This window comes from Gadus macrocephalus, chromosome 12 (assembly GCF_031168955.1).
Source record: "Gadus macrocephalus chromosome 12, ASM3116895v1".
Lineage (NCBI taxonomy): Eukaryota > Metazoa > Chordata > Actinopteri > Gadiformes > Gadidae > Gadus > Gadus macrocephalus.
In genome coordinates, this window is record NC_082393.1 from 14,231,964 (window position 1) to 14,258,352 (window position 26,389).

General features: G+C 47.7%; 1 protein-coding gene and 1 long non-coding RNA gene across 11 annotated transcripts in view; one reads left to right on the forward strand and one right to left on the reverse strand.

Annotated features, from left to right (window-relative positions):
• LOC132468955 (microtubule-associated serine/threonine-protein kinase 3-like) overlaps positions 1–26,389 on the reverse strand; it is a 197,963-nt gene that overhangs the window by 147,152 nt on the left and 24,422 nt on the right. For 5 of the 10 annotated variants that reach the window (XM_060066804.1, XM_060066802.1, XM_060066801.1 and 2 more), the window contains 2 exons: positions 11,273–11,351; positions 249–406 (listed from right to left, as the gene is read on the reverse strand). In XM_060066804.1, coding sequence (XP_059922787.1) covers positions 249–406; positions 11,273–11,351 — 237 coding nt within the window. The remainder of the gene's footprint in view (positions 1–248; positions 407–11,272; positions 11,352–26,389) is intronic. The other 5 variants (XM_060066806.1, XM_060066807.1, XM_060066810.1 and 2 more) reach the window with 1 other exon arrangement.
• LOC132469090 (uncharacterized) overlaps positions 1–26,389 on the forward strand; it is a 167,464-nt gene that overhangs the window by 130,162 nt on the left and 10,913 nt on the right. The gene's annotated exons all lie outside the window — the stretch shown is intronic.

Below are 26,389 nucleotides of genomic sequence, written 5' to 3' on the forward strand. Positions count from 1 at the left end.
AAACAGTATCAAAGGCAGCTGTGAGGTCGAGGAGGATGAGAATGCTGACATGGCCCGTGTCAGCAGCTAACAGCAGGTCATTAACTACTTTAACCAGGGCAGTCTTCTGTGTAACAATTATCTGCGGGATCAATAAAGTACTCTTATTAGCTGACTGGTTGGATCTATAAAGTAGCCTGACTAGGTGGTTGATTGGTATGTATACGATGTTGGTGCGGGGACTAGCTAGTGGATTGGTTGGTTTGTACCTGAGGCTGCGGGACCGCGGCCGCATGAAGGGGGAGGGCCGCCCGTCGTCATCGTTTACGCTCTCAGAGCTGCGGAAGTGCTTGAACAGGAAGTGGAGCTCGTCCTGCGTGGGCTGGTAGGGCAGCTGGTGGAGCCGTTCTTGGGACGAAGACGACGACTGAGGACCAGAGAATGAGCGATGGTTCTATAGTCTTAGTCAAATACTTTATCACAGCATGGGAGAGAGTGGGGTAAGATGAGCCAATTTTTAGTCATGTCCTCTAGACCAGTGGTTCCCAAACTTTTTGTGCCCAAGGCACACCAAAGGACAAATAAAAATTTCAAGGCACACCTATTGTGCAAAATAGCCTTATAACACGTGTTATCACTAATATCATCTGTTTATCTGTTAAGTTTATAATTATTTACTAATGCCAAATAAGATGTGACAAAGACAACTATTCTAGTCATGAAATATTTATCAACAAAATAAATCACAAAAATATTTAAACTTTATCAAATTGGGCTTAATCAAACACACCCATTTCAACCAGACAGGTGAGGCAAAGGAAACAGAAATTCAGCAGAGAACTGTCCATGAGAAAGCTGCATGGTCCTGAATCTGACCCACAAATTATACCTGTAACATTTAGAATCAGGCTTTTTTTGTAAATATTCTGCCTACTAACAAATCAGTGGGACACATGTGCCTGTCGGGGCGCACAGATTTTTTTAATCCTTGGTGGCACGGAGGAGAGGGCCACTCGCAAGTCCTGCTCAACAGAGAGCCGTGACCTGGTCTTGTTCTTCATGTAAACAAGAGTGGAGAACGCCAACTCACACAGGTAGGTGGTGGGGAAATGAAGAAGTTGGTCGATAGCGTGGTGGGAGATGGTTGGATATTCTGATGCACAAACCAACCAAAACTGATCAAGTGTGAGCTCACTAAATTTCAGTTTCAGCGTGCGGTCCGCACGGACTCTGCGCTCTCCTCTCTCTCCTTCATAGTGAGCTTCTCGTTTGAGGACTCGGACTCCTGGTTGAATGGGCCTCGGATCCAGTCATTGTCCTCGATGTACGCCACACGTGGAAAATAGCGCTCAAACCTCTCTTTTAAGGTCTGAAGGTGTTCGGCATATATAGTGCGCTCACTGGCTTTGATGTGTCACAGTCTAAATTAAATTCCCACCTGCGCAACTGCGCGAACAGCGAAATGTGGGATCCTCTGAGGATTTTTAAAATAGTTTTTAGATAAAGAGTTTGCCTCTGTATTATGGAATGAGTGCATTCAAAGTAGTATATAGTAAATTAAAATAATTATTTTTGTATAGTTACTATATTGCAGTAGGCTATGGTTGTCACAAAATCCCACGGCACACTTGGACTTGCCTCACGGCACACCAGTGTGCCGCGGCACACAGTTTGGGAACCACTGCTCTAGACAAGAAAAAATTATAGAAGTAAAATGAAAAAATCTACCTTTATTTCAAGATGTCCCCTATCAATTAAAATGTTGACATTGCATCTATGACATAGGTCTGTGAAAATATGACTTAAATAAAAATAAAGTGGTGCTGTGGCTCAACTTGCCCCAAAATGGGGGTAAATTGAACCATCTGGGGATCAATTTAACAATTTATGACTTGCTCAACTTTCCCCACAACGTGTAGCTTAATTTTCCCTACAGCCACGACTATGGAAAAAATTGCCTAGTTTAACATTTAGGCTAATCTTTAATCTCAAAATTATTCCAATGTTTATATACCATGCCAAAACCCCAACATGAATGACATTTATAAATTTGCTTTGACAAGCATTCATTATACCGTGTATGTTAAAGGTCCCATGACATGCCACCAGGTTTGAATGTGTTTGGCCTTTCAATCCTTTCAAGGGGCAGATTTTCAAAATGGCTTTTAACGGCTAATCACACCGACACCTGGTGGCATGTCATGGGACCTTTAAAAACCTATTTTAAAAAGTTTATTGTGAAAAAAACATACTTGCAACTTTACCATGTGCTTCCCTCCATCACAGCCAGATATAAATTATGGGTGCTTCCTGAATTGATGGTCAAATGACAACAAATGCGTACACTTGCCTTAATAATGGGGTCGGATCAACTTACCCACTGGCTCTATCTTACCTGTTTTGCCATTGATTTTTAACATACAAAGCGTATTGATGGAAATGATGTAGTTAGTGGACCAATCACAGCCCTTGTGGCTGCATCGCCTCAACGCAAGGTTACAATTTTTGGGAGGCACACGTCAGGTCCTTGTGGTGGACGCAAGGAGGGTCCGCAAGGAAGTAACGGGTCCGTAACCCACTTGCGTTGCAACAACGTGGAACCATAAAGAGCCCTTGAGTTCTTAAGCTGCTTTCACACTGCCGCGCGGCAACTCGCTGCCTCCATTCATTTCAAAGAGGGAAGGACGGCAGAGGGGAGGCGATTACAAAAGCGGCTGTAGACCAGGAAGCGGTTGCCGCCCACGTGAACGCGCACAGATTTTGCCCTGCCGCTCAGCTTTCCCCGTGTTGAAACTTTCGGCGGCGGCAGCAGCAGCAGCCACTTTTGAAAACAGCTGTGCCGTGTTCCGATATCCATACTTCCATGAGTACACTTAAGCAAAGTACACTATCCGCACTCACTAAGTGCGCTAATTATCAGATGACATTGTTTTTCCAAATCGAATACTCCGTGGTGCACTCACCGGAAATTACGATCACGATTGCCGACGCGGCTCCTCCCCCGCAATAAACTTCGGTGAACCGTGAACTCTTTACGCCTAGCTGCTATAAAAAGCTATAAACGCTATAAATACTACAAAATGACTATTAATGCAGGCTATGTGGAAAATGCGCAGATTTTGGCTCAGCCTGGCTCCGCCCTCTTCCGCTACGTAGCTAAGATGGCTGCCGTTGAGCACGAAAAGTGTGCGGCGATCCACACTTCGCGAATTGACCGTTTTGAGTACACCATCCGGGTCCTTTCAGTGCACTTATTTTCGCCCGATCTGAATCGGAACGCCCTACGTACTCAAACTTAGGCTAGTAAGTACGGATAGTATGGATATTGGAACACGGCACTGGCCCTTCACACCGCCGCGCTGAACCCTCCGACAGCGAGGCGGTTAAAAGGGCGGTTGCCGCATGGCGGTGTGCAAGCACCTTCACTAAGGTGACATAAAATATAGATAAAATAGTTATCTTACAAAGTTTGCTTGTAGTTTCTTGGACATTGAGATTCTGGCTAAATAATAAGAATACCAACGATCACAATAGGGTTCCTGCAAAGTATGCATCCTTAATAATAATAATAATAATAATAATAATAATCTTTATTTTCTTAAAAACAAGAGTGAGTGGCAAGTGTAGATAATTAAAAGGTAAGTCATGTTAGGAGATAAAATGGATAGATTTAAACGCATTATTAATTGTTGGCAGCCTCCATCTTTTCTTTTCAATGCATGAAAATTACATCAGATTATGTCAGGTATTCAAATGAAATTATGATAATGTCGTATGTAATTGTAATAGGATTAGATAAATTCCACTAATTATGACTCAAAGCAGAAATAGTTACCTTGTTTTTGAAGATAATTGTGGTACATCAAAATATTGACCGCCAGAGGCGGTGCTTAAAGCACTGGATCTCCACCTCGCGCTTGCACATTTCGAGTACCTAATACCAACATAGTCACCTGTGACCCCCACGTGACACCGGGAAGGCTATATCCTCCGGTGTCAGAGGATCTGTTCCTAGAATCTTCTCGCGAGAACACAAGGATTCTGAGTGACTGATCGCTCTGGCGGTCATCCAGGATTCATAGAACCATAGTTACATTCGTAACTTTCGTTCTATTTCATCCCTACTGACCGCCAGAGGCGGTGCTTAAAGCACTGGATGACCCATACCAAAAAGGTCACAAAGAATCCAACACCCACCTCACTCATTTGAGGGAGCAGAGCTTGGCAGTAGGGCCACACCCATCGGATGGGGACTGGCGACGTTGACACGGTAAAACCTTGTGAAGGTGCCCGGCGACGTCCATGATGCCGCGGCACTGATCGACTGTAGGGGTACACCTCTTAGTGCAGCCCACGATGTTGACACACTTCTGGTGGAGTGGCACCTCAACCCAGGTGGCGGGGGGCGGCCACTGGCCACATAGGCATGTTTAATGGTGTCGAAGACCCAGTGGGACAGCCTCTGTTTGGACAAGGCACAACCTCTGTTAGGGCCACTGAGACACACAAACAGTTGCTCAGACTGCCGTATACCGGCCGTAGCAGCAATGTAAGCCCTAAGCGCCCGTACCGGGCACAGCATCTCGGACTCATTCCCCTCAGATGGGGAGTTAAAACGTGCAAGCTGGATAGGCTGGTTAAAATAGGTGCGTGAAAGCACCTTGGGCAGGAACGCCACATTGGGCCATAAAACCACACCTGAGCCATCAGGGTTCCACCGCAGGCATGTATCTGCAATGGATAGGGCGTGCAACTCCCCGACCCGCTTCGCAGTGGTAATGGCGAGCAGAAAAGCCACCTTCATGGACAGCCACTTCAACCCTATCTGGGTCAGAGGCTCAAAAGGAGGTGATGACATGGCCTCCAGCACCAGGGGCAGGTCCAGAGCTGGAGTCCTCAGAGTCCTAGGGGGACGCAGCCTCAGGGCCCCCCCTAAGGAAGAGGGACACCAACCTGTGGCACCCCACTGTGGCTCCGTCGACCATCTCATGCCGTGAATAAATAGCAGCCACATAGACCCTCAAGGTGGAATGAGAGCGACCACCATCCAGGAGGGACTGCAGAAACTCCGGAACGGTGGCCACAGAGCAACGTGCTGGGTCTACTGCCTTACCCCTACACCAGTCAGAGAATAACTTCCATCTGTTGGCATACTGTGCTCTGGTAGATGGTGCCCTGGCACTCAGAATAGTATTCCTGACGGTCGCAGTGCAAACATTCAGCAGTGAGTCGGGCCCTGCAGCGGCCAAGCCCAGAGCTGGAGGCAACGGGGATCTGGGTGCCAAATCTGACCCCCCAGCTGCGAAAGGAGGTCCTTCCTGCAGGGGAGGCGCCATGGAGAGCTGCAGCAGAGCCTGCGCAGCAGTGGAAACCAGAGTCTCCCTGGCCAGTAGGGGGCCACCAGAAGTAGCCTGTGGCCCCGCAGAAACACCCTCTGGAGTGTGGGAAGAATCAGGGGCAGTGGTGGGAAGGCATACAGAGGACTCTGTGGCCAGTCGTGAGCTAAGGCATCCTGTCCGAGGGGGCCGGTCACCTCCGTCCAGGAGAACCAGAGGGGGCAATGTGCGGATTCCTCTGAAGCAAAGAGGTCCACCTCCGCCCTGTCAAAGAGACCCCACATCGTCTCCACCTCCGGATGAGGCCGCCACTCCCCCGGTGGGGGCTTCTGCCGCGATAGAAAATCTGCGACCTGGTTCCGTTCCCCCGGTATCAAGACCGCCCGTACGCTGGCCAGGCGGGGATAATCCCAGGCCAACAGGTTCCGAGATACCCGGAGTAGCCGTGAAGACTGGGTTCCCCCTTGGTGGTTGATCTGGGCAACAGCTGACCTGTTGTCGGATCGAACTAGGACATGCTTGCCTCTCAACTGAGGCAGAAAATGCCAAACGGCGCCCCATCCCGAGAGGCAGGCGTCTGTCGTGACCTCTCCTGGCGGGATGGAATGGTGCCCATGGGTACACCCACAGACATGTACGACCTCTTTCTCCATGGGGACAGAGAGAAGAGGCACTGCCGAGACACCCTGACCTTTCGGTACCTGTGCCACTTGGGGTCCAAGTGGAGACTGTTCAGCCACAACTGCATAGGGCACAGAGACAGCAAGCCGAGAGGCACCACAGCTGAGGCAGCTGTCAGCTTGCCCAAGAGCTGCAGGAAAAAAATGAATGGCACCATCCTGCCATTCCCGAAGAGGGGGAGGCAGAGGAGGATGTCAGTTACACGCCGAGGTGACAGATCTCATAGCGTCCGAGTCCAGGACCATCCCCAGGTATGTGACCCTTTGGGATGGGTCCAGGCGACTCTTCACAAAGTTTACCGTCAGGCCAAGCCGGGCCACGTGCAAGAGTAGCCGAGCCGTGTCCCGGGCCGCCTGAGACTGGGATGGTGCACAGATCAGCCAGTCGTCCAAATACGGCAGGACCTTCGTGCCCTGCTTCTGCAGGAGTGCGAGAGCTGCCGCCACCACCCTGGTGAATACCCTCGGGGAGAGGGAGAGACCAAAGGGAAGTACCCTGAATTGAAAATGCCAGCCGCGAAAGGTGAACCGGAGGAAGTGCTGATGGCGCGGTGCAATTGGGACGTGGAAGTATGCGTCCCTCAGGTCCACCGTGAACCATTCTCCCCTTGTGAACAACCGCAACGTGTCTGATGCCGTGACCAGGTGGAATGGTAGGACCTTCAGGAACCTGTTGAGTCCCCTCAGGTCGAGAATCTGACATCTTTCTTTTTTATCAGAAAGTACCTTGAGTAGAATTCTCTGGGGTGCAGCAGAGGATCCACTGGCTCGATTGCCCTCCTGTTCCAGAGCTAAGGCCTTTGCCGGGTCGTTGACAACAGTCATTTTGACCCGGCTGAAGGCTAGGGGCCAGCGTCAGAACTGCAATTCGTACCCTTGGGTCAAGGTGGAAACCACCCAAGGGTCTGAAGCACAGGCAGCCCAGTAACTGAGCTGCTGATGGGAAAAACACCCGACGACCGGCCCTGAGAGCATAGCGCCTGCCCCCACCGGCCTCCTGAGGCTCTGGGGGGGCGTTGGTTGAGTTGTGGGGCACGAGGCTGCCAGGAAGGTAGGTGTTCGGGGGCCCGAAAGCCATCCGTAGGCTGTTGCGCAGGCCGCTGAGACCTCCGTAGGCCACCGGAGTAATCAGGTGACTGAAAGCGCCGCTGGAGGACTGCCGAGGGGCCCCCAGGCCTGCTAGGAGCGGACACTCCTATTTAGACCGGACAGCTGCTGCCTGGTCTGCCTAGCTCGGGCAGCTGCTTCCAGGGCAGCTGACCCAAAGAGCCCCCCTGGTTCCAACGGCACCGCACGGAGGACCCTCCTACACGTCTCTGTCAGGGGCGACTGCGCAAGCCACACCTGGCGGCGAGTCTGTACGAGGATGGACATAGTGCGCCTTAACTCCCTCGACATGAGGGCAAAAGCCTTTAATGAGGCATCACTCAGACTCTGCAGCGACGGCTCGACCTGGGCCTGCTGCAGAGAGGTCGAAAGACCCGGCAACAGGTGGGAAGGAGTTCCCAATACGACCCATGCGCGCCGCTGCGTCGTAGGCTTTTGACAGGAGGTCGTCTGTGACCCTGCACTGTGGCCGAGGACACCTGGCATTTGGCCTCAGAGCCTCATCAGTGGCCAGAATTAGCGAGGCGATGGCAAGCTCGACTGATGGCATGCGGCCCAGCCCAACCTGTGCCGCATTCTGCATGGCAGCCAAGGTCCGGGCATCCGACGTTGAGTGGGATAGGGCCCTAGTGTCCCTCCAGCAAGAATGGAGCTCCTTCAAGTACTCCTATGAAGGAGGGACGGAGAATGTGGCCGGGGCAGGGTTGCACCTGAAGAAGGCGCTGGCCTGGGCTGACTCCGCAGGACGGCCGCCATGGAGGTGTCTGCTGCCCCCTACAGGGAGCCTTGTGCAGAAGAGCAGGAGGCCTCGTCCAGTGTGTGGGAGGCATCGCCCTCTGTCATAACCTCATTAAAGAGGTTAGCCGAAGCCGCCAGAGAGAGGGCATTGTCAAATTGGGACGAGGGAGGGCAAGGCTGTAGCCCCACCAGCCCCTGACCAGTCCCAGGCTGAAGGGCCAGGAGGAGGAATCGCATTTGCTCCATGTCGGCCGCCAATCCGTCCAACTTGGCAGCCAGCCCGGCCCTTGCCTTCTTTTTGGGGGGGGCACCCGTAGCCGCAGCCCAATCATGCCGCTGCTGCCCCGAACGACCGGGCTGATTGGGAGGGAGGCTCATTAAGAAAGAGGGGTTGTTGGCTGTTGCCCAATTCTCCAGCTCTGCCAGCCTAGCCACTCTGAGCACCCAAGGCAGGAGGCTGCAGTTCATGCAGGCGCTGTCCGTGAGGCTCTCCCTCAAATGCTCGAGACCGAGGCAAGGAGGGCAACTGTCTTGGCCATCCTCAGGCTCAAGAGGAGCCGCACAGGCGACACATAGGTGGGCCATAATGGAGGCAGTCACCGGCAGCGTAACTGGGAGCGGAAGCGAGAGCACTTCCCTCATCAGTAAATTGAAAAACAGAAACTAATTAGCCTGAGCGTGATCGCTGCTACTAATTGTCACCCAAACAAGGGCCAAATGCTGCGTTACCGGGAGCGAGAACACTGCCTACACCAGAAAATTAAATCAACCGATATTAATTAGCTTGAGCGTAAGCGCTGCTGCTAAAAAAGGGGGAAGCCAAACTAAAACGTTACTGGGAGCGGGAGCGAGAGCACCGCCTTCAATGGTAAGTTGTAAGGAAAATAAATTGATGGTTAGAACAGAGAAAAGCTAACGGCTAACACAACAAACAATAACAGAGTAAACCGGCGAACGAGTGCTGGGAGCGGGAGCGAGCACACTGCCCTCACCAACAAACGCCAGCTACTCTTCTTATAGTTATTTCTAAATATTCTGTATGAGCAAGCCACAGCCTCTGGAGGACTGGTTACCCGCAGCTCCGACCTAGGCTGCACTTAGCCAGCTGTAACGAATTTCCTTCCTTTCTCAAACAAAGGTTCAATACGGTACCTGCGCAGCGAGAAGGTGTAAAGGAACAGATCCTCTGATGACACCGGAAGATAAAGCCTTCCCGGTGTCACGTAGGGGTCACAGGTGACTGTTGGTATTAGGTATTAGGTGTTCTTTATCATTGGAGACAGTTTAACACATTTCATTCAGTCTTTCTAGTTGCAGAGTTCGCTCATGCTAAGCTAGCGCACGGCAACGGGAAATACTAGCCAACATTATTCTTTCAACACAGACATTTACATCGACCGTCTGGCGTTATAGTTGATTTGCCTCGGGTGTACTGTGGAGTGGTTAAGACATAAGTTTTATTAGCAGGCTAGTATTGCCCATTGCTGTGCGCTAGCCTAGCACAAGCAAACTCTGCAACTAGAAGGACTGAATGAAATATGTTAAATAATGATAATGAACACCAAAGCTAACTTGGGAATCAGGCCCTATGTCCAAAATTCCGAACTACCTCTTTAATACTCTTGCATTTTTCAAACACATTTTTTTCTATGCCGGGCAAAATCGTAAAAAAGGTCAGCCAACCAAATCCAAGATTGAAAACATACTGCTTTGGTATAAACACGGGGTGAGTTCATGTTCTATTTGCAAGAGGGCTTTACAGCCCATCCTATTCAAATTTATAAGGGCACATGAGAGTCTGTTGGTAATGGCAGCTGGTCAATCTTTTGAAGCAAAGCTCGAGTAGATCAATGCAATATCATCCCACTATCATCCGTTTACGCAGACTGGAACGCCCCCTTCTTATTCTTCGTCGCCTTTCTCGCTGAACTGTATTAAAATGTCAAAGTGTACTACTCCGAAACCAAGTAAATAGTGTTGCAAATAAACTTCCAAAGCTTTTCAAATCTTATTTGGAAAATAACTTCACATGGTGTGTTTTTTCACAATTTATTCGTTGCCAGCATTCGTAGTGTTGATCAGCAGTGAAATAGTCAGCCAAAGACGTTGATGTCGCTTAGCAACCGAAGACGCTGGGGTTGACAAGTTACCGGACTACTACCCATGCAAGTGAATGGAGCGTTCCACGGCATTGAGAAGACCTGTGTAATAAAGGCCTACAATATTTCTGTTTATGGCATTGATTTCTCCTTAGATTAGGCCAATAAAGCAATAACAAAAACAAAAAAAACACAAACGCTCGATCAAAGGCCCGGCCCGACCCGGCTCAAGGATAGTGGTGGGAAATATCGGCGGGCCGGGTCGGGTCAATCAAAACCCTCATTGTTGAACATGAATCGGCTAAACAAATGACCACTGTAGCATATTTAAACACAATTCAAATTGTGCAGAGAATTATTTCCATTGGTCATTCTGACCGGGGACATTTTGAATTTTCCGTCCTCGTCATTTTTTTCCGGTCAATGACACCAAACCCCTTCTTCTTCGCACGGCTGTCAACATCCGGAACATTCGCTAGTTAGATTTTCTCAAAGAGAAGTTTAAAAATAAGATCTAGTAGTAAGTATGAGTAGCATATAACTAATGTTAGCCAAGTGGGGGCTCCATGATTGCTAAATCTAATGAGGTAAAATTGCCATTAAGGAAGGAAAGCATAGTATGCCTTGCGACTGTGCTTCGCAGTATGCCTTGCGAAACCCAGTATGCCTTTCGAAACACCTCGTGATTGGTCGATGAAACGCTACCAGGAACGCCTAAAGGGCGTTCTTGTGTCATGACGGAAACGCCCAAGCCTGCAGATGGACCCTTCTCGATCAATGAGGCCTACTGTGTATGATGTCATGCACCCTCAATCATTAAAAAGAAATACCAGCAAAGGCCAATGACATCACCAATAGTGACTAGGGGAGCATCATAAAACTTTCCCACATCAGCTAAAACCGGTCCACATACAAGTTGGGCTTTCATTTCTACACAGGAATAAAAGTGGAATCGTGGGGGGAATAACAACATCTCCCACCCACCCAAAATAACAGTGAATCTGTTGTGTGTGTGAGTATGGACCCGGTCGTCCCCAAACCACAGAGGGTTTGGGGAATGACTCATAACAGCTAATGAACTGATGATGAAACAAACAATTATCTGCTTGTCGTCACAGTCACGCTCTTTCTTTTGGTATCCTCTTCTGCCACTGATTCCACAACACAACACTGCCATACACTGCATGAGCCCTCCTGTTTTCATTGAGCGTGGTGTTATGCTTGCATGGCTGCAACAAAAAATCAAGGGTAGGGCCGGGTCATAGGGAGTGGAACTTAGAGGGAAGAGTGTGTGTGTGTGTGTGTGTGCGTGCGTGTGCGTGTGTTGACTCACAGACACGGTGGAGCTGGGAGGATTGGTGCCGTAGCCGGACGATGGGAGCGAGGCGAGGGACCATCTCCGCCCTTCAGCCCTAAGAGGAGCAGACATCAGCAGAGTTACACAAGACCGACTGCCTTTGAGCATCTAATGTGGACAGCCTCTGCAAAACACACCGCAAAGAGATGGAGCGGATTTCGAAACTATATATTTTACCCTTTCCCCCCCCCCCCCCCCGACCAGAATCACAATGAAAGCATAAATGAAGATGAGGTTTGTCAGGGACAACAGTTGATCCACGGTTATTCACTGTCTAAAGCTCACCTGGCTCAGGTAACCCAATGTTATGTATAATGGTCAACAATAGTTTCAATAATGTAGAATATACTGTCAACAAGGTTTCATTCAATTTTCCTTTATTTTACACACATATATCCATATATATATATGTAGCCGAGCTAAATTTAATTTGATTTTGTTTTATTTTTTTATCATTGTTCATACCTTTTTTTATTGTGAACTGGTTTCGTTGTTTCCTATGGCATGCCTTTTGTTTCCCTGGGGAGTGGTTTGGCGTTGCACCTGTGTGTCTAGCGTCAGTGAACGCTGATGCACGGAGCTGGTGAGTTGCGTTTGTGTCTCTCTCCGTTAGAATTTTATGTAAACCCCTTGTTTGTCGCCCTTGAACGGTTGTGGTGGTTCACACTGCTTTGCGACGTGCTTTTAGGCACGCGGGAGAAACTCCCTGGTGCGTAGACAATTTTTCAGTCATTGAATTGTTGGAAGGGTGGACTTTTTAACTCGTGAACTAGCTTGAGCCGGTGGTAGCTTACTATGGGGTTTCCCGGCCGCGTGAGATTCGGCATGGGAGGAGGATCGCTGTATTTCCCGTGTGTGTGGTCAATTGTTTGCTTCCTTTGTTTTGTATAGTGGAGAGAGATATCCCGGATTGTGTGCGACGCCCGTGTTGTTTTGTCTCCTTTTGAAAGGTATGCCTGTTATGTGTTTTTGTTTATGGTATAATATGTAAAATGAGTGTGAGAGGAAAATGGCAATTCTTTATTATATTTAATTTCCTTTATTAGTGTATATATTTTATATACTGTCTTTTTATTTAATTAATTTCTTTGAGATCATTTTATGCTTTGTTTACATTTCTATAATTTATCCCCTACATGTATTCATCATTAATCACAAGATATATTAAGCTAGCGTGAGTGAGCGCTGATGCACGGAGCTGAGTGGAGAGAGATATCCCGGATTGTGTGTGACGCCCGTGTTGTTTTGTCTCCTTTTGAAAGTGTAAATCTCCATTACTCGACTCCTGTGTGTGGCCTCACTCATCGAAACAAGACACAACGCAGAAAGACATCGGTTACAAATGGTGCCGTGACCCGGATTCTTCAGATCAGCCGCTGCAGATCGCCAAGGTTATGCTGTGAGCAAGTAAGCGTATCGTACAGCAAGCAGGAAGGATCCGTTGATTGTTGAGACCTTTCATAAAAAAATATGTTTTATTTGTGGCCGTGTTTTTCCACAATTTATCATTATTTTTCCTCAAATACAGTGTCCCTGTACAGTTAAATATTATTTTAACATCACATTTCGACTGTTATATTCCACCATATTCATTGTATTTTAATTATAATGGATTTTACACGATTTGGGATGGGTAGAGGGTGTTTGCAACCACGGAATGCAGAGCAAACTAGGACGCCAGGCATTAGCAGCCCTCAGAGTACAGATAATGGTACGCCTGTAGCAAGGCAGATGTTTTCCACTCCCGCCACTGCTGATAATGACACTCTGGCACAACCTCGTGACCTCTTAGGGGAGCTGGGAACCCACATTGGTGACACTGTTGTGAGTCGCATATTAGCCAACCAAACACCTACCCCCACACTCAATTGCCCACCCCCCATGACTCCCCACTCCACCATTCCGCCATTCGCTTTGCCACTGGGGCTCCATTCACCATCCCCCATGACTTCCCCTCCACTCGAGCCCATGCCTTCCCCAGTTGATATGTCTCTACTAAACATCATGGTAAAAGCAGCTGTCAAGGAACCAGTGATGTTTAGAGGAGATGGCTCTGACAAATACACAGTACAAGAGTGGATAGAGGTGATGGACACTTACCTGCATAAAAATAACTGTCCAACTTCAGAGCAGGCCGATGAAATCCTCAGTCACCTTTTGGGACGAGCTAAGAGTATCGTTAAAGTGTGGCTGAAGAGTAGTGCCGATATCAACACACACCCTGAAGTGGTATACGACATACTCAGAAGATACTTCAGTGATTCTCCCATGTCCAGCTTACCGATGTCTGATTTATATTCTACACAGCCCGATGCAAATGAGAACCCAGTGGATTACTGGGTCCGGCTCAATGCAGCAGCTGAGCATGCTGACCGGTATCTGGGGAAAAGCGGAGTAAAGAGGGAGACCATGTCAGCGCAAATTGCTATGATGTTCATCAGGAACTGCCCCAACCCCGAACTCTCCAGTGTGTTCCGGTGTAAGTCTATCAGCAAATGGTCAGCCGTGGAAGTGCAAGAGGCTATCGATGAACACCAGAGGGAGCACCAGGCAAGGAGGAGGCCCATTAAAGGAGAGAAGTTCAAAATGGTGACAGCAGCTGCCACTACCTGTTTACCTGTAGTTGAAGAGCTGACTGCAATGAGGGCTGGAGTTCAAGAACCTCCTACACAGCCAAAGGTGATTGCAGTCACCTCTTCAGAAGCAGGGGCCTTAGAACGAGTACTGAGCATGCTGGAAGGTATCATGGCCAGAGCAGCTTCACCGGTCCAACGGCCGACCCCGTGGACACGCCCCACTTCTTGCCGTGTATGTGGTGATAAGACTCACATCACACGTGAACACTGCATGAAAGAGAACAGGTGCTTCGGGTGCCTGGAACCTGGCCACGCAAGGAGAGATTGCACACAAGCTGTACCACGGCAAACCCAAGCAGAGAACCACACACCTAACCAGGGAAACTGAGTCACTCATACTACGGAGGGCAAAGTGTGAGTGTGTTATGTCAGACCCTCAAAACTGAAGAAGACTCGCGTTCAATATATGAAGAGAGCTGCAAGACGGCACCAAATGGCAGCGTCATGATTTTCCAGAATATACACAAGCTCGAGAAAGCAGATGATCTATTCTACACTGATGTGCTGGTGGATGACCAAGTTGCACTGCACGCAGAAGAGGAGCTCCACAAGGCAGGGTTGCTCTCAGAGGGTGCTCAGTCCAGCGAAGACATCTTTCTGGTGGGTTGTAGTGGTGTGCATGTGCGGCCCAAGTGCATTCATCAGTTAAAGTTGAAAATCTATGGACAAGAAGCAATCGTGCCCACATTAGTCGTGCCAGGTCAGCGTGACCCAATGTGTTGAAACACCTGCTATGCCAATTCAAGCAAAATCCCAGCTATTGGCGCGTGATGAGTAAAGCTGACTCCACTGGTGAACCAGGCATCGAACAGTTCTTGAGCATGCTCTCGGGCATAACAAGATGGAAAGGTGACACTATCCCAGACGTCATTGGGACTGTGAAACTTACCAATGCTGTGACGCTGATGCCCAAACAGGAGCACATAGTGTGGGGAAAGCTCCCTGGAAAGGCTCCTATCTCAGAGGGAAGTACCATACTGGTGGAACCTTCAAAGTCCCACTCAAACCGGAAAAGCATCATGGTAGGGAGAACTGTGGCATCAATGAGTGGAGACAGGTGGGTTCCTGTGAAGGTCGTGAACCCAAGTGACAAGCCTGTAACACTGAGGAGGAACATGAAGTTAGCTGATGTTTCACCATGTGTGGCACTTGAAGACATCGAGCTCGGAGTGGACCATGTCGCCGACACAGAGCTAAAAGCACAAGGCCAAAGCGTAAGAGTAAGCACTGACCATGTCCCTGATACCTCTGTAACTCCCACCCTTCAGGACAAGCTTGCTGGTCTTGGATTGAACGATATAGACATCAACTCTTGTGAAGTGTCCCTGTATTGGAAGAACCAGCTCGTGGAACTCATACAGCGGCATGGAGATGTGTTCTCCAAGGACAAGCTGGACTGTGGCCTGGCCAAAGACTTTGTCCACCGGATCCATCTGACTGATGAGCGCCCCTTCTGTCTAGCATACCGCCGTGTCCCACCAAGCCAATACCAGAAACTAAGAGAAGTCCTCTCTGAGATGGAAGAGAAGAACATCATACGCAAGTCATCAAGTGAGTGGGCTTCGCCATTAGTACTGGTTTGGAAAAAAAATGGAGAGCTACGCATCTGTGTGGACGGATGCCCACCCAGTACCCCACCAAGCTGACTGTTTGGCTGCGTTAGGGGGAAATGCCATATTCAGCGCCATTGACTTGACATCGGGGTTCTACAATGTCCCCATGCATGAACAGGACAAGAAGTTTACTGCCTTCACTACACCAGTAGGCCTCCATGAGTTCAACCGACTACCCCAAGGCCTGTGCAACAGCCCGGCGAGTTACATGCGCCTCATGATGAGTGTCTTTGGAGACCAAAACTTCTTGACCCTGCTGTGCTACCTTGACGATGTTTTGGTCTTTGCCCCAAATGAAGAGGAAGCCCTGAACAGACTCGAAATGGTCTTTAAGCGGTTGAGAGGACATGGGCTTAAGTTGGCACCGAAGAAGTGCCATTTCTTTAGGCGAAGCGTCAGGTTCTTGGGCCACATCATTAACGAGAACGTTAATGTTGCCACAGATTTTGAAAAGATACAAGTCATCACAGACATGAGTGAAGCGGATTTGATGATGGAGGATGGAGTCACACCTTCAGCAAAAAGGATCAAGTCTTTCCTCGGTATGATAATGTATTACCAGAGATTCATACAAAACTGTTCCAGTATGGCAAAGCCCCTGTTCTCCCTGACCGCCGCTGCCACTGGAAAGGCCAACGCAAAACGGGCTTCTCACTTCAAAAGGCTCAGCCCAGGTGATTGGACTCAAGAACAGAGCAACTCATTCAACCAAATAAAGGCTGCTCTACTGAACTCAGTTGTGTTGGCTCATCCAGACTTTGGTCGCCCTTTCATTCTCTCAACCGACGCTTCATTTGATGGATTGGGCGCTGTACTCTCTCAAGTCCCCGAAGGAGGGAGCAAGGCACGTCCCATAGCCTTCGCAAGCAAGGCTCTGACTCGCCCTCAAATGAAGTATCCAGCTCATCGGTTGGAGTTCCTCGCTCTCAAATGGTCTGTGTGTGATAAATTCAGCCATTGGTTAAAGGGACATTCCTTCACCGTCTGGACCGACAATAACCCGTTAACCTACATCCTCACAAAGCCAAAGTTGGATGCTTGTGAACAGCGGTGGGTGTCGAAGCTGGCTCCATACGACTTCAGTATCCAATATATCAAAGGCAGCAAGAACATCGTTGCGGATGCCTCGAGTAGACAACCCTTTGTCAATCCACGGGTCAGCGAGAGACTTATAGCAGAGCCGTATGGAGCTCTGCTGGAAGAAGCGCAGCAGATCCTAGATGACAGGATACAGGATGTGTTTCGGCTGAGCACCAACTGCCAAGAGGTCAAAATGGCTGGATCTGAAGTGGCATGCAGTTCAATGAGCAGTGAAGAAGTGACAGCCGTCCTGGATGTTCAGGTTGAGGGACCCAAAGGACGAGTGATCTCCTGGCTGGCAAACAATGTGCATAAGCTCGTTCCACCAGGTGAAAGTGCCTTACCTGTCTTCTCCCTTAAAGAGCTCCAAGACAAGCAACAGGAAGACACTATACTGGCAAGAGTCATACACTACGTGTCAGGTGGTAGTAGACCATCGAGGAGAGAAAGAGTCAAAGAGCCTCTCAAAGTCCAGAAAACTCTAAAGCAGTGGGAAAAGCTCAAGATGTTGGATGGCATCCTGTATAGAGTGATCAAAGACTCACTAACTGGGAGAAGGCGTTACCAGTATGTCGTGGCTGCATCACTGACCAAGCAGGCTCTGCAGGGTGTCCATGATGAGGCTGGGCACCAGGGACAGCACAGGACTCTATACCTTGCGAGGCAGAGGTTTTTCTGGATTGACATGGAACGAGATGTCCGTGAATATGTCAAGTCATGCAAGCGCTGTGTGGTAAGCAAGACACCCGAACCTGAAGGGAGAGCGCCTCTCGAGAGCATCAAAACAACAAGCCCTCTCGAGATGGTCTGCATTGACTTTTGGTCAGCCGAAATCCCAAATGGAAAAACTGTGGATGTCCTGGTCATCACTGACCATTTCACAAAAATGGCTCACGCTTTTCCATGTCACGATCAGTCAGCAAAGCAGGTTGCCCGTCAGCTCTGGGATCGATACTTCTGTGTCTACGGCTTCCCAGAGAGAATTCACTCCGACCAAGGAGCCAACTTCGAGAGCCAGTTGATCCGAGAGTTACTGCTGATTTCTGGTGTAAAGAAGTCGAGGACAACGGCTTATCATCCCATGGGAAACGGTGTGGTTGAACGCTTCAACCGGACATTGGGAAGCATGATCAGAGCTCTCCCTCCAAGAGCCAAGCAAAAATGGCCCCAGATGTTGCAGACGTTGACTTTCGCCTACAACTGCACTGCCCACGAGTCAACAGGCTACGCCCCGTTCTATCTAATGTACGGGAGGATCCCCAGACTCCCAGTTGACGTGATGTTCCACAATGTGGAGAGGGACTGTGACATCGCTGACTATGATAAATATGTCCTTAAACTGAGGAAGGAGTTAAAAGAGGCATTATCATCTGCTCAGGCCAATGCTGTCACCAGTCAGCAGCACCAAACTGAACTGTACAACAAAAGGACCTAAGGTCATGACATCGCTGAGGGAGACCAAGTGGTCTTGTCAAACAAATGTGAAAGGGGACGCAAGAAATTGTCTGACAAATGGGAGTCTGTCCCGTACATGGTGATCTCAAGAGATCCTAGGTGTCATAACTTTCGGATAAGGAATACAAGCAGTGGCCGTGAAAAGGTTGTGCATCGCAATCGCCTCCTGTGCGCAAACTTTCTTCCACTTGAGTTGGAAGATGAAGAGGATGTTGACGCATCGTTCACTGAGTCATCTGAGTCGAGCCATGACAAGACACAAAGCCGCGTGTCAGAGGTGGCAACAGGTGATTTCACAGAAGACAGGACATCCAGTTGGTTTCTGGATAGGGCTTCTGTTGTCCCAACATGTCTTGACGATGATGAAGAGCTTGGAGACATTGACCTGCGTGAAAGTGTTAGCCGGAGGTCAATGAGTGTGTCAAGTGTGGTCGATGAAACAGGCTGTAGCAACGACCCCCCAAGCACTGTGACCAGTGTCGTCTCCCGTATTAGAACAAGGGTGGGCAGGCTGGTGAAACCTGTAGATAGACTCATTCAGAACATGACCCAGAGGAAAATACTAGCTTGAGTGATGAACCTCTGTAAGCCATCAAGTACCTTAAGACAATTCTTTAATCCAGTGTTTGGGGTGAACATGTGTTACAGTAGCAGTGATAAATATTAGGTACTCCTTGTCTTGTGAAAGGTATATTTAAGTATTACCTTTATGAAGTAATGTGTAATGGCACGTTTCCACTGCAGGGTGCGGAACGGATCGGATAGGTGCGGGTCGGGTCGCGTTTCCAGCGCCAAAAGTGGGCGTGACCCGGACTTTGCCGTACCCGTTCCGGCCCCGTTCTCGGGACTCCTCCGTTGGGGTACCGCAAACGAGACGAGACGTGAAATTCTAGCTACACCCCCCCTCCGTTGATTGGTCGACAGAATCGTCACTTCCGGGTGACGCGGGGATAAAAACAAACGAACAGTAGCCTCGAGGTATTATTCTTTACAATTAACTTGTCGCGTAAAACGCTTGCTTGGGCGAACAAGGAGGTGGAGACGTTCGTCTGCATTCTTGGGGAGGAAGACGTTTTTTACGATGTTTACGTAGCTGCCGCGGCGATCGACATCCGGCCTACCACAAAGGGTACTGTCGGCAGTGGAAACGCGACCTCGGAACTGAGCTGGGCTATACCGATCTCTCCCTACCGCACCTTTGCGATCCGATCCGTTCCGCACCCTGCAGTGGAAACGCGGCATTAGGTGGTGTAAAGGGCATCCTTTTTTTGCAAGTGTACCCTGGAGGTTTGCGCAGCCCTCCTCGGCCATTTTCTCAGTAATATGAGTAATGATTTTTTTATCATTGTTCATACCTTTTTTTATTGTGAACTCCACCAAATATGGGTTCCTAAGTAAGTTGGTTTCGTTGTTTCCTTTTTTCCTCCTTTTGTTTTGTTGCTTTGTTTACATTTCTATAATTTATCCCCTACATGTATTCATCATTAGTCACAGGATATATTAAGCTAGCGTGAGTGAGCGCTGATGCACGGAGCTGAGTGGAGAGAGATATCCCGGATTGTGTGTGACGCCCGTGTTGTTTTGTCTCCTTTTGAAAGAATAAACCTCCATTACTCGACTCCTGTGTGTGCCTCACTCATCGAAAAAAGACACAACGCAGAAAGACATCGGAGACACACACACACACACACACAAACACACCAGTGGAGGCTTCTCCATTGAGGAGAGGGAGGAAGATCCTCCTTAACATAGTTGAGAATAAATTATGTAGATTGCCCAGACTACTGCAATGAATTAAGGCCCTTAAATATGACTACTTTAATGCCTTTGAATATATCATGTTCGTTTCCCTGGGTAAAGGGACATTAGCAGCCCCTATCGCCGATTGAAAATTACTTCAGGGAGGACGTTCCTCCCTCAGCCTCCGTTGCTCCCATTCATTTCCCCGAAAGTACTAGCGGCCGGTGGATAACATGGGTTTCAATGGGAAAGAGGAGGAAAGTCCTCCTCTGAGTGGGTGTGACCTTAAGGGGTCTGATTCTTGCAAAAATCTATTTGCGCTGAGCTTTGAACCCATAAGCGGAATCCCTGGCTGGTGAGCAGTGATTCCAGAATGGGCAGATTTCACCACTCAATTGGGCTACTTTTAACCACGTTAGGCTGGAAAAATTATCATTGGGTGGGAAATCTGCCCAATCTGGCAACGCTGTCGATAACAAACCCGCTCTGCATTGCCACTCAGTCTAAGAGACGCAAAGCAGGTGAAATCATCTGAACGATAGCGAGATTCCAACATTTGCGAATAAAGTGTTCAATGGAAACATTGGAAACAGAGGACATTGTTCATGTTTTATTACACAAAGCATTCCATTCATTGAGATACAGGGCTAAGTTAGCGCCAAAGATAAAGGCAGACCACTTCACAAAATCGAGATCACCAAAAGTAATGGCAATGTCAATGTTGTGGCTTACTGGTGGCATTACTAGCAATTGACTGTATTGCTGGCCCTGTTTGCTAATGCATAATGGCAAATCTCCAACGTGGCCTGTTCATGGTTTGTGTCAAGTGTCAAGATCACGTTGGTGCTGCTATGCAACTTTCCTTGCTTGGCACCATGCCTATAGATCAGGTTGTTTGAAATAATGTTCTTGTACTTTTACTAGTTTGCTACTCTGACCGTTCTGTTTGACATCATAGAAAGGGTGTGGAAAGGGTGAATGATTCAGAGCATGATGCATTTTAAATGGCATCACTTTTGGTCTCGAGTCTTTTCTTAAAACAATTGTAACTGAATATAAACATAGCTAAATTAAAACCAAAAATTTCAGTTATTGAGTGCAAAAATAGGCCCAGATTTTTTTATTTACTTTTACAAATCAAGAGTAGGCCAGATTTGACTAATGGGCTTTGCATCCTTTCCTTCTGCCCTTGTCGTCCATTTCAAAGACATGCTGCTTGGTATCAATTTTATTCACATAACTATCCCTCCTAGGGGTGTGACCGGGTACACGTGTACACTGGTGGCCCAGCCGCTGAGCAGTGCCCCATATGGCCACGTGGTGGCCACAAAGGCAGGCAAAGGCAGCCAAGGGGTGTGGTTCTGGATGGGAGGTACTACTCAGCTTACCCTGCACAGGTGCGCTGAGTTAGCCCTGCAATCAGAGGGCCTTTTTAACTCCACCAGAACAGGCTGAAGACAGACTGGCTGGAGGAGCGTGTGGAGACCAGAGACACGTTAGGCCAGTCTCGTGGTAAGAGGCCTGTGGCCAACCCTCTTGATCACTCCAAACCTAATTAATGAAGCTACGTTCAAGTGGACCGAAGAGCTGTTTTGTCGGTGTGTGTGAATTGTGTCGTGCTGAAACCCGACAGAAGGCCTGCAGCTGAAGAGGAACCCCAACGACCCCAAGAGGAAACCCAAGCCGAGCTAGGGCGAAGAGGTCAGTGGCAGGGACCACAGACCCCACTAACCTTGGTCTATCATTCTCTCTCTCTCTGGCCCCACCCCAGGAAGAGCCAGAAAGGGCACCCTGACGACAGCCGCCAACCCGGTGAAGATTTGAGTTGCCTTTTGCCCCCTCCCTTTTCCCCCTGCACCTTTTTATGAATAAATTACATAAGCTGATTTCACCGCAACCCCCGCTTCTGCCTGTTCTATTCTAATTGGTGATCCCACTGTTGTACCTCAGAGACCAGGCGCCCACAACACGTGTAACCGTTAGTAAATCATAACCGTTCATCATTTCCTTACTTTTTGTGCTAAGTTAAAGGTCCCATGACATGCTATTTTATGTATTCTTTAATATAGGTATTAGTGGGCAACTAACACAGTATTCAAAGACGTTCCCTAAATTCAGCCGTGGTGCAGAGTTACAGCCACTCCGAGCCAGTCGCACATTGAGCTTCCCCCAAATGCGCTGTTTCGGTGGGCGTGTCAAGGAGGAGGGTGGGGGTGTGGCCCTGAGCAGCTTGCAGCCACCATGCGCTCTGTTTACAGTGGATGTATCGCAATGGCGAGCCGCACACAGCCTTTAGCCGTGTTCTGTAAATATTCTAGAACACACGGGAGTCCTGGAGCTCTATATCTAAATATTATCATATAGCCTACACAGATATCTATATCATATAATATATATTATCACGGCCAAAAGCTGTGTGAGCCGATATTATGAATCTCAAACGACCGCGTTGGGTTCTCCGACGTTCCTGGTTCTTCAACGTCCACATCAATGTGAATACACACACTATAACGCAAGTGTTTCTTGTCGGTTCTTTGACGTGTCTTGTATTTCCACAACGAGACTGTCGTGGGGGTTATCTGAGCCATGGTTGAGAAGGAATTGGGGGAAAGGAACTTTGATTTGACTTGCTGAAGTACATGAACTGCGACATGCCGCCGGTTGCCGCGAGGCACCATCGCCCGGCAGCGGGCAGCCGGCAGCAGGCAGCGCGCGGTTCAGTCGACTTCATGTTGATGTGAAAGTGGAAGAACCAGAGACGTCGCAGAACCCGACAAAGTCGTTTGTGATTCATAATATCGTCTGGAGGCGCACACAATATGTTATATGATATAGATATCTATGTATATGATATTATTTAGATATAGAGCTCCAGGACTGTAACGCAAGTGTTGTACACTTCCTTGTTATTTGGATAACCGTTCTGCTGTTGGTGTGATGGCGCATAACACGTCGGACTCTCGTATCTGGTATTTCTACAACGAGACTCGTATTGGGGGTTATCTCAGCCAAGGTTGAGAATGAATTGGGGGGAAGGAACTTTGGCTTTGACTCCCTCAAGAACATGAACCACGACATGGAGGAGAAAGGGATTGTTGGCGGCGAATGTCTCCCACTTGAGCCCCGCTGAGGGACCACCGCCGGAGGCGGAGGTGCATAAGCGCTGCCCGGCAAAGATCCCTTTCTCCTCCTTGTCGTGGTTCATGTTCTTGAGGGAGTCAAAGCCAAAGTTCCTTCCCCCCAATTCATTCTCAACCTTGGCTGAGATAACCCCCAATACGAGTCTCGTTGTAGAAATACCAGATACGAGAGCGCCATCACACCAACAGCAGAACGGTTATCCAAATAACAAGGAAGTGTACAACACTTGCGTTACAGTCCTGGAGCTCTATATCTAAATAATATCATATAATACATAGATATCTATATCATATAACATTGTGTGCGCCTCCAGACGATATTATGAATCACAAACGACTTTGTCGGGTTCTGCGACGTCTCTGGTTCTTCCACTTTCACATCAACCTGAAGTCGACTGAACCGCGCGCTGCCTGCGGCCGGCTGCCCGCTGCCGGGCGATGGTGCCTCGCGGCAACCGGCGGCATGTCGCAGTTCATGTACTTCAGCGAGTCAAACCAAAGTTCCTTTCCCCCAATTCCTTCTCAACCATGGCTTAGATAACCCCCACGACAGTCTCGTTGTGGAAATACAAGACACGTCAAAGAACCGACAAGAAACACTTGCGTTACAGTGCGTGTATTCACACACACACATGTGGCGCTCGCACGGTCGAGTCTCCTGGGCGGGCCAGGCAGAGTAAGGGGAGGAGCTGAGATTCCTCATGACGTCATGAGCACAGATTTCCAAATCAGCGCGCTTGAGCCTCCGTTTTTTCAAAGGCGAGCAGAACAGCTAGTGCTCGTTTTACACCAAACGCAAGTTTTAGCCACTGGGGGACCATAGGCAGGCTAGGGGAACTCATATTTATGTTAGAAAACCTCATAAATTGAGATTTTCATGTCATGGGACCTTTAATGCATAAAAATCTGTAAACGAAAACCGAAAAGAATAAATAATAATACTATCAAAAATAACACATAGGCTACTATTTATTTAGCGATTAATAAAGCTACAAATGTTCCACTTGGACAACATTAAGGAGCTAATAAATGCATGCGATAAGTGTTGGGTAACTGAACACCGGGCATAGGCTACGTCATGTAACGTGGCCACTGAGTCACATGTGTAACGTAACCGCCAATCAGCGTTCAACCGTCAAACTCAGTGCAGTGCAGTCCGGGGTGAACTGCAGCTTGGAGGAGAAAGTGAATGTTGCCGTTTGCGTCTCCCGGAGCTCTATATATAATATAATAGTATATAATATAATATTTGTACATATAATATCACGGCCAAAAGCTCTGTGCGCCTCAGGATGGCCGTAGCGCAGGGAGCTCTCATAGGGATTGGGCTTCTCGGGGTTTGTTTACCGGTGTTTTCGACCCACCCACATATTACGACCCCCCCTTCACGTGAACGCGCATTCGCTTATTGTCAACGCCCCATACTTTCATTTAGTTCGAGGCGCTCATCCTTCCGACAATAGTCTAAATTAGTGTTTATATTCTATCACATCACAAGTTGAGCAACTTATCACAGAAAGCGATGGCATATTTTAGATTGTAAGTTTGAAGACGAACACATCGCAATGGAACCTCCGATGACCCATGTACGCTACAACATTCACGATAATGAACTACGAGAGCACTTAAATACGTAATAGTTAAAAGTAATACATTTATGCATTATGTTATTTACTCATATTAATTTTGACAACCTCTTGGTAGCCAACCCTGGAAAGCACATTTAACTGTGACTAAGGAAAATCCTTTACTAGGTACAGACTCAGTGAGCACAGCCTCGCCTTCGAGAGAGTGAAGGATATTGGATATATATTGAATATATATTGAATATATCCAATATATATTCAATATATTGAATATATACTATATACCATATAGATATATAGATATATTCAATATCCAGACAATTTAGCCTGCCATATTCATCACCCCTCTCCTATTTCTTGTTTGTTTTCACCACAACCGTACTGTGCCTTTGTTTAATATAACCTATACATAATGGATTACCCGTGCATCGACCTGTTTGCCTGACTAACATAGTCTCCGACTCCTAGCCTGCTCCCTGCCTGGACTTCGCCTACCCATCAAATTTCCTGTGTATGACCTCCTGCCTGTCCCTTGACCCATCTCCAGCCTCCTTCTTGGGAATTGTGTTAATAAACATTCTATCATGCTCTGCGCTTGAAACCTATTCTTGGCATCCTTCGTATTCATTAGTCAGGTTATTATCACAAAAAAATTTAAATGTATACACTACTTTTGTACTTGCACCAAACTTTACTTCTTGTCTTCTGGTATTTTTGGCCACAAGACATTGTGGCTATTTTACAAGGGTGTGGGTTTTTTCTGTAGGGAACAGTTGTAGGGCTCATTAATGTAATGTGTGTTCAACTTTGATATCTGTTGATGTTACATAGGATTTCTGAAAGGAAGTCTATTCTAGAATATTCCTCAAAGTCAGAAGTTGTTAATTGCAATTACTTCATGCATACATATACATATGTACATATGGTGGTTAGTGAGGTCCCCCCTTCACTTTAGGCGTCTTTGAGTGTTATTAATTATTATTATTATTCATGTTTAACCTCTGTTTTCCTTTTATTCCTAGTCTGTTTTACATAGTTTTGAATGATGACTATATGCTCTGTAAGGTGACCTTGGGTGTCTTGAAAGGCGCCTCTAAATTAAATGTATTATTATTATTATTATTATTACATCCATACACATATTCAGAATATGTACTGTTTATATTGACATGGTAGGCATCAACACTGGGAGCATTTTGAATGAGTGAGTAATTCTGCCTGCATGAATTGGCTGACAGAGTACATTTTCAAAATATATTGAATATATCGAATATCCTTCACAGGCCACCACAGGCCTGTGAGCTGTCACTCACCTAAACTCTCGTGATAATTGGAGAAAGGTCACCTGAAGTTCAAAGCCGAAGACTTCATAATGAAGAAAATGTTGTCTTTTCAGTAACACTCAACACTCAACCGTCAATACGTTTCTCAGACTTTGCAAACATGAAATAGGAGTGGGGTGATGAATATGGCAGGCTAAATTGGCTGGATATTGAATATATCCAGTATATCCAGTATATATTCAATATATCGAAAATATATATTGGATATATTCAATATATATCCAATATATCAAATATCCTTCACTCTCTCGAAGGCTAGGCTGTGCTCGCTGAGTCTGTACATAGTAAAGGATTTCCTTAGTCGCAGTTAAATGTGCTTTCCAGGGTAGGCTACCAAGAGGTTGTCAAAATTAATATGAGTAAATAACATAATGCATAAATGTATTACTTTTAACTATTACGTATTTAAGTGCTCTCGTAGTTCATTATCGTGAATGTTATAGCGTACATGGGTCGTCGGAGGTTCCATTGCGATGTGTTCGTCTTCAAACTTACAATCT